Source organism: Ambystoma mexicanum, chromosome 3q (assembly GCF_040938575.1).
Source record: "Ambystoma mexicanum isolate Mex_15411 chromosome 3q, UKY_AmexF1_1, whole genome shotgun sequence".
NCBI lineage: Eukaryota > Metazoa > Chordata > Amphibia > Caudata > Ambystomatidae > Ambystoma > Ambystoma mexicanum.
The window spans coordinates 889,629,873-889,639,153 of NC_090926.1; the positions used below are offsets into that span (position 1 = coordinate 889,629,873).

A 9,281-nucleotide genomic window follows, 5' to 3' on the forward strand; every position below is an offset into this window, starting at 1 on the left:
CTGACTCATTAGAACGTTGGTTTAATTCTGTTGCAGATGAACACACCAAGATTTCATCTGTGTTAGCAGAGGCTCAGGAGGATGATTTAAAGGGGGTCTGGCCAAGTGGGCTCACCAGAAATGTGGGCACTTTGGAGAAAAAGCTACTCGCAGGTGGGCACAAGCTTGATGGAATCAATATCCCTTTAGGAGGTAGTGAAAACAGTTATTTTGCAATGTCCTGTGTGTCAACATCAACAGCACAGACCCATCCCTCATATTGTCCAGGGCACTTTGGAAAGAGGCAAGTTACCAGGTCAAATCTGGCATATCGATTATATCGGTCTGGTGCCTATTAGTAAAGGCTGCTAAACATTGTGGATACTTTTTCAGGATATTTGATGGTATTGCCATGCAAAAGGGCCACACAACTGAACACCATTAAGTTGTTAGACCAGATTAATTTGCATTATTGAGTGCCCTTGCAAATTCAGAGTGACAGCGGCACACAATTCAAAGGCAAGCTAATTGAGGAGTATTGTCAGGAGAACAATGTTGAGTGGTTCTACCATGTCCCATATCATCCACAAGAGGCGGCCTCGATTGAGAGAATGAATGGGTTGTTGAAAGAGCAACTGCTTACGTTAGGAAATGGTAGCCTGGTAGGCTGGCGTGAGCGTGTGTTTGATGCTGTAAAAGTGTTCAACAATAGGCCAGTGGCTGAGTGTGACACGCCTTTTACGTGCTTAGTAAACTCCTACTGTGCAGATGCAACCTAAGTTAGCTACAGAAACCTTGTTATATTGGGAGGTTACGCCAGGTGCCTTAGCTCCTTACTAAGCAACTCCAGAATCTGCAGGAGTAGATTTGCATGCTCAGAGAGAAATCAGATTAGAACCCATCTTAATAATCATTGAGACTGGGATTGGAGTACAAATTCCATCAGAACATAAGGGATTGATTGCCCCCAGATCTGGATTAGCATTGAAGGGCATCCAAGTACAGGGAGGAGTGATAGATGCATACTATCAAGGATAAATCAAAGTAATTTTAATGAACAGTGAAGATCAGATATTGCCTATTCATGTAGGAGACAGGATAGCCCAATTGATTGTCATACCTGTTTGTCATACCTGTTAAACTGTACATGGTCAAAAAGGGAGAGCCCCCCTACAGTGTTAATACTCGGGGGGCGGAGGGGGCTGTGGTTTTGGTTTATCAGACCGTACGGTACCGGGTGCAAAAGCGTGGGTGGAGAAGCCTAGGGACCCACCTGTACCTGCAGATGTCACAACATCAGACAGAGACCAAGTGGTCTTAGTAATGGAGGCTGGCAAGGAAAAATTGTCCCTGCTCGCAAATGTTTTTTAAGAGAATGATTATTAATACTGACATGCTTTTTCTGGTTTGCTTTACAGATTCTGTGCCTGGCTGGTGCGAGTGAGATTCTAAATGGTCTCCGTTTGGTAGACTCAAGTTACAGAGAGCAGAAGCAAATTCAAAATGTCACATTTGTGCAACCTAGCAATCTGAAGAAGTTGGAGAATGAGATGTGTGGGTCACTTGATGCCTACACCGACATACCAGGCACAAAGAAACTGATTCACAAAGCATTGAGGATGACCCAAATACAAAATTGCACAAACAGAGAATATATGGATCTATTTGGCTCGGAAAATTTTAAACATCACTTACCTTTGCTCATCTTAATCCACTACTATAAAATGTCTAAAGGAGATATTTGTTTTCTAATGACTTGTCAACCAGGGAAGGTTGCCAAGTGTCAACAATTGACTATAAATCAAGAAATCAACCAGACTGTTTGAAAAACAATTATGTGCACGTGCCCCAAGCACATGCACCAACGTGACCAACACCATGCAATTTTAGCTTTTAGTCATTTGAACCATGTCAAACTTCTGGTAGGATGGTTATTCTCATGCGAGAATACTACGTTCACCTACATTCCTGCTAGCATCTCTTGGGGACCATGTGCAGTAACGTGATTAGCCTTAATCTGTTTTCCTCTGCAGCCAGCATCACCTAGAGTCAAGAGATCTATGTTTGAACCTATAGGGCTAACCCCAGATCGTGAATCAAATGTGCAATTATTGTCAAAACCAAAAAGGTCTAGCGCTTGCTTATTCTTTGGTAGGAGTCAGGGGATTATCTGCTGGGGGCTATACATCTTTGTTTAAGCGAGCATGTTTAGTAGCGAAAGGGTTGAATCATACTTCAAGCCTCAGAAGAATTGCTTTTAGATAGCAAAGTTATGAGAAAAGCAGTTTTGCAGAAGAGAGCTGTTATCGATTACCTGTCCTTAAAACATCATTTAGGGTGTAATGCATTTGAAGGAATGTGCTATTTCAATTTGAGTGACCATTCCCAGTCTGTACAAGGCCACATTCAAAGTTTGAAGAATTTGACAAAACAAGTGACATCTTTTCATACTGGGAATTGGTTTTCTTCATGGATTGCAGATATTGGAGAAAGCCTACATTATACTTTTGCTTGCAGCTTTATCATTTTGTTTTGTTGTTGTTTGCAATGTATTTCTAGCTTAGCTATAATGTTTTGTAAGTTTCAGAAACCCAATTTAGTGCAGTTGAGCTATGGAAGTCAAATGTCCATGGGTTGAATGTAATGCATTTAATAAATGTAATATCTTCGACCCAAATATGGAGACTAATGTGAAATTTAATTCTCAGTGAAAGATTAATTTCTAAATATTGTCTGCATCTTCTGAAACACTGAAACAAAAATCTTGTTTTTGCTTAGGCCAATAAAGTTTTGTTTTGAATTCTGCAGAAGCCAAAAGAAGTTTGGCTCCCATGAGAAACAGAGTGTTTACTTGTCACGACATTCCATGGGAGTACATCGACCATGTCTATGTGAAGTGATATCAGCAGGTGACCTTTCTAGAAAATTACTTGTCTGTAGTTGTGCAAGTTAGATTGAGGGGCATCAGACAAGGCTAGCAAAGAGAGACACACAGCTTCTGTGAGCTGAGAGAGGGTAGGTGTATCTTGCCCGGTCCGCTCCTGTTGAGCGGTCTCTCTGCGCCAAGCCTGGTTTGAGAAGCCGTTTCTAATTCTGCATTTTATTTTGTAAAGTTTAGTTGGGTTAATAAACGTCCGTATAAGTGGAAGTTGCATAATCACTGAAAGTGAGTGAATTCTTGTGTTCCAAGATTACATTGCCTTCCTATTCAGTGTGTTGGGAAAAATAAGCTATATAGACATCCGTGCATTGATAATTGGGAGAGCAAAACAAGGCGATACCCACGCACCTCCGCAATGGTGTTACCCACGCATCTCCTCAATGGTGTTTATCCAGCCAGCCTCTCACAGTTTTTGTTTTGCTCTACCCAGCACAATCTGTAACAATTCAAGGATCAAGCCATACTGTGTTATATACTCACGGCACTTTTAAACCCACTTATCCAACGGTCTACTTAGATGTTTATCCATTAATTGCCTTGAATGCTACCAAATTGAGGCCTCTTCTGCACAAACCATTTTCATTGGCATCATTAAATTCTTCCATATCATTTTCACATCAATAGACTGTAAGCCCAGTTTGTATCTTATTACTTGGGCTGAACTCCCTGGGTAAGATTGAAGACTCTCCTCCAGAAAAAGCACTCAAGTTTCATCCAATGTGTGCCCTGATAAAAAAATATGAGTTCTACACCATATGTAACAGGAACTACTTTTTCGTTATAGTATCGACTGTGGTGACCAATGAAAATGACCGTACTTTCTGTTTATCTGCGTTGCTTGACTAGCCAATGCAGTCATTTTGGATTTTTTTTTGTGTTTAAAAGATCAACTTTACTCTTGGATTCAAAAAGATAAAACCTCAAGTAAATAAAGTTGTCCACTCTTTCTAATACTGTATTCCCTAAACACCAAGTGAAATTAGCAAACAGCTTTTTCCTCTTGGATCTAAATGAGAAGACTTGTGTTATAATTACGTTGATGTTTAAGGCATTTGCCTTTGTGTACGTATCCCAATCTGTCAACTGACGCTGCAGGCCTATGGGAGTATGGTCCATCAGTAATTCACTGGGGTTCTATCAAAAGAGGGTGGGAAGCAGCAAGTATTAGTAAAAGCAGTGGCATTATCCGAGATAAATAGGTAGCTTTCGAAGTTATATGGATGTGTCCTAATTTTTTTTTTTAATAGATTGTCCTAAACGTACAGATTTAAATTCACATTGTTGTGTTTATTTGGCATCAGTTGGCCTGGGGAGCCAACAATAGTTCCTAGTAGCTGTTGATGTCAAACTAGCCTCTTCTGAACTACAAGCAAGAGCTAAATAGCTCCCAGATCCTCTCAATTTCGAACCCTTGGATGATCTGAGTGGATGGGGGCAGGGATAAGGGACAGTTCTTACAAGCGCAAATAAGGGGATGGGTTATCCCTCTTGAGAAAATAAGGGCAGTTCACATTCTCCTGGATCAAAAGAGGCTTAGGGTAGTAGAAGGGAAGGAAGGTGAGCAGCTCAGGCAAAGGGTTGGACATAGACATATGAAGTGGGCCTCTTCAGGACAAATTAGAGCATCTTCCTGAAACATCACGAGGAAGGATGAGGTACTCTTTGGGACTGAAGGGAAAGGTTATCCTCAGGATATAAAAATTGGAATGAGCACAAGCAGGATTTGAAATTGCTGGGAGCTATTTAGCTCCTGGTTATAGTCAAAGAGAGCCAAGTAGCTTGAAATCAATTTCTACCAGGAGCTGCTTTTGACTCCCAGGCAAGTGGTGCCATACAAATATAGCTATGTGATACTAACTGTGCCCGCTTGGGAATGTGTATAAAAAACAAATATATCTTTTTTAAAAAAGGCATAGAGGGCCCATTTAAGGGACATTTAAAACATACTGGATGATATAAGACATGGTAGTTGTGCAGCAAATGTAGTTTGCTTGTATGATGCACTTTGTACTAGCTTCTGCCCACTGACACAGCTCCTGCCTACCGAGTGATGTCCAATACCCAGGAGCTGCTTTTCCCCCCCTGTTCAACAAACTCCAATTTCGCTGATCCCTGCATAAGCAGCTCGTTTTGAGGGCTTCGGTTAGAGGTGCTTTTATTTAAAGGGTGAAAATGAATTCTGTGAATCGCATTTGTGGTCTCCAGAAAGAAGTCCACCAAAGAGCTTGTCTCATGAAGGTGCAACCGCTCCACCCCAAGTCACAGGTGGGTTTAAGTCACCTTTATAAAGAAGAGCTTGGACAAATCAATTCAGACACAGATACATTGTCTTTGAAACAATGGCACTCTGTAAGGTGAGATGTTACTAGGCACTTTGCATTTTTGGAGTCTGCGATTAACAGTCCCACAATTTAGAAATCCTAAGAGGGGCATGCTCAGTGGCTGTTTCTCCAATAGATAGCAAGAAAGTCTATGGCTATGCCCTACAGTGATCTTCACCCTAGCAGAGTGCAGAAATCTTCCCATTTAATGCAAGCCCTCAACGGTAAAACAGTTTTTCTAAAAGCAGGTGTATACTTTTAGTGCTCTCCAAATGTAGAAAATCTGCCCTCTTAAAATGCACAGGGGGGGGGGCAGAGTTGGAGTTCTAAGATGGGTGCAATCCTTTAGAACTCTGGAACAGGCAGCCTTCACTGGGTAGATTCCTCCAAAGGTGTGGAGGACTGGCACAAAGAGGGGTAATGCAGATTGGAGCTCGCAGTTGCTTACTATTCTGACTGAGGATTGCTACAATTCAGATTCTCTACTGAAGGCTTATTAACACAGATCAAGGTGCTCCATAATGGTGAAGGTATTAGACCAGCCTGGTTTTGGGATCAAACAGCCATTCAGATGGCCCGGTAGTTGGGAAGATCCCCTGGAATTAAAGGAAAGGGGTGGGCTGCCTCCTTCATCGATTTCTGTTTTTGATGTAATTTAGCTATTGCTATGCTTTTTCCCTAGGGCTAGAATGTGCCCAACTTTGAAACGAGGGAGAGCAGTCTTCACCAGGGGCTGAAAATAGGATTTAATAAGCATAAACTGGGGGTCAAATATCCCCTGAACTTAGTTTCACATTAATGCAAGTTACCTCTCTCATCCAATCATTATGTAGCCAGGTATGTTTGTGGAAAACGCCATCTTATTTATGCAGAAATAACAGCCTGCATCCTGCTAGCATCTACGCAGCACACCCTACTTGCGCCTTCCTCCAAAAGTCCCTGCTCACTCTGCATTTTGCCCATGACAGCAATGCCTGAAAGCTTGGCATCATGAGCCGAGCGCCCGCACTAGCCTAGTTAGGGAGAATTCTCATTTCTGTGCTAATTCCCTTCAACCTTAGAGACACCCAGCTCTTTTGCCGGACTTTAGGACCTTTTCATTTTTATCCTGAAGTGAGAGACCATTTTCTCACTCTCTCATGTATTTTGGTCTGATTTGGATTCTGTATTTCCTTTGTTTTTGGAGTCTGACAAACTACACTGGCATCTACTTTTTGTATAGTGACACACAGCACCTTCAGTGCAGTGTCACAAAGAAATCCTTTATATTTTGCTTAAGGTTAAATACCTTCTCTTGGGCGAACTACTGTTCCCAAGAGTAGTGAAGTGAAATTGGCATTACTTACCTTTTTCTCTCTGTTGATTCAGCACACCCCATCTTATGTGGATTGCTGGGAGGTTACTTAGTAGCCCCTTTTCTACTTACTCATGTAACAATGTGTGCGTTACCCTCACTACTTGTAATGGCAGGTGGCAATGGTTTAATTTTCCTACCATTCTGCTTTTCTACCGCAGGCTGAACCCTCAGCTGCAGTATAGCACTCATGGGTGACCATTGTGCCAAAATGGCCCCAGTCTTCTTTTTTTGCCATTTCTTGTTTGTGAGGTCTTTCTTGGGTTTTACTCTGCGCGCCAAACCAGGTTTAATCCTTTTGTTTGTTTTGCCTGTGGTGGGCTTCAGTACTGAAACCCGCCTCTGGTTCCAGTGTGTCTGGCAGGGCAGGAAGCGAGAGTGGATCCCAAAGCTCCCTGTCCTTAGTCTCCTTGGTTACCTGAATGCACCCAGTGCCGATTGGCTGGCTGTCCTTACAGGACAGCCACCCTGCTGCGTGAGCAACAGCAAGGCTGTGCATGAATGGGAGAAACCTGCAAAAAAGGCGAGGCTTCTTGAACTGAAGACATATTTGACCACTGGACGAAACATCCGATGAAGGAATCGTGAAGAGAAGCTTGCTGCATCCTCCTGGACCGTTGAAGTGCCCCGTGAATCCCTGCTGATGTGCTGAAACCACTTTTCCGAATGGACTAGAGAAGCTACGGAGAGGACTTCTTCCCTTGGGTTGGCTGGACCAACTAACCCCAAGACGAACTTTGCTGGAAGACCTTCCTGAACTGGCTGTACATCTTTACTGCTGCTGGAACTGAGTGCCAGTGGTCGAGAAATCCGTAGTCCAGTGCAACATCTTTAAGCCGGACCGAAGCTCCATGAAGATCCTGAGGACACTCCCGAAGCAGGACGACCCAAGCTTGAGTCTCCTCACCAGAGTGATGGACTCAAGGATTGAAGGAAGCCCATCAAGCGTTTAAGATCCACAGTGGTGCTATTTGCCGGTAGCTAAAACCGCAAAGTGCTGCTGAACTGAAAAGAGCCTGTAGCTGTTACAAGTATGCTGCCAACACCCAAGTCATATACAAAATGACCAGTGAGGGGAAAATCTCCAGGACCACCCTCAGCAACTTCTCGTAAACTAATGGTTGATGGCCAACAACATTAAACTCAACCCTGACAAAACAGAAATAATGGGAGACTTGTCTCACACAGTGCCTGAAATAAGTAACTGCCAGATAACATCCAAGGGGGAATCGAGAGCCACACCATACTAGTGGACAACAACCTCAAGCTGGAAACCCATGTCAACGCAGTTGCCAAAAAGTGCTTCTACCATCTACGCACAGACGGAGTATGCCCTATCTCACTTTCCTACACAGAACGTTGTCTATCATTTCACTGATTCTCTCAAGAATCGATTATGCGAACAACATTTCCCAAGGGTCGCCGTACTACCGCACAGAAAAACTACTGCATATCCAGCACACAGAGGCTAGACTAATACTCAAACTCATCAGGAAGGAACATAAGACACTGTCCCTCGGAGTACTGCACTGGCTACAAGAGAAAAAAAACACTCAATTCAAGGCCTGCATCACCCACTGAACCCTCCAAGATGAAGGAGCAGAATGTTTCCGAAGCAAAAATCCCTCAGCACCATAAGATCGTTGTTTTTGTTCTCCCCCTTACCCTCGCTTGCCTTGTCACGCTCTGAAACACTTGTGTACGAACACGATATAAATAAAATATATCATAACCAACTAGAAATCCAAGATACAGAAATGATGGACACGTTTTGAAACACACTACCAAGGGAAATCTGAATATTACAGTACCACCTCACGCTCAGGAAAAATCTAAAATCCCAGTGCTTCAATGCATAACAAAAATGGTAATTAGCGATCACTCCATTCAGGAGATATAGGGCCAGTCCTGGTTTTAACTTTGCAATGTGGGACTTGCAATGTGGGACTTGTAGTGTCGGTTTCGCACTAATAGGCTCAGGACAAAACGGGGTGTGTGGGCATTTAGTCGTGAGCAGATCAGCAAGGCTGTCTAAACATTCAGAGAAAAGGCATAGGGTTGCTGGCCTCCCCAGGAAAGGAGGTCCCCCGAGAAAGTTCTTGTATTCAAACTAAAGAGGCAGCCTCACTAGGGCAAGTGTTAGCAGACGGACTGGACTACAGGAGATGGATAACAATACGCTGTCTCACCTTGTATAAAGTCACTGTGCGTCCTCGATCCGTCAACAGGAGCAGGTCCGTATCATTCCCGCCTTGTTCCACACCCAACACACCACCTGTATCACCGCCAGGACCCGGTACGAGCCCGCAGAGAGAAAATTCCGCTAGGAAGGTAGCCATGCTGGATCGGTAGTGTGTAGTTCCTATTCGAGAAACGGACCTTCCGAGCTCCCCGCCCTCTCGACGTCATCACTGCGCGACCTAGTAGTAGAGTACCGAGTTCCAAGGGAGCCTAAGAGTCGACAGCTCTTTAGCCGAGAGCTGATGAACATGAGCATGGGCATTCCTCCGTTATTACTTCAGTGGAGCGGGACGATTTGGCCTACCCCGTGAAAGAGCGGAGTGAATACGCCTAGTTATTTCCCTTGTTTCGTCGTGGAAAGGCTTGTTTTGTCCCGCCCGCCGGAGAGGAGTATTTTGGGGATTTTTTATGTGCAACGGACAGGAGAGATGGGTTTTGTGCAGGG

At 43.7% G+C, this 9,281-nt stretch overlaps 1 protein-coding gene across 1 annotated transcript in view; it reads right to left on the minus strand.

The window, feature by feature from the left end:
• Positions 1-9,043, minus strand: part of NOL11 (nucleolar protein 11) — a 331,146-nt gene extending 322,103 nt beyond the window's left edge. The window contains exon 1 of the mRNA XM_069655029.1: positions 8,785-9,043. Within this exon, the coding sequence (XP_069511130.1) occupies positions 8,785-8,934 (150 nt within the window). The 5' untranslated portion in view covers positions 8,935-9,043. The remainder of the gene's footprint in view (positions 1-8,784) is intronic.
• Positions 9,044-9,281: the final 238 nt, after the last annotated feature.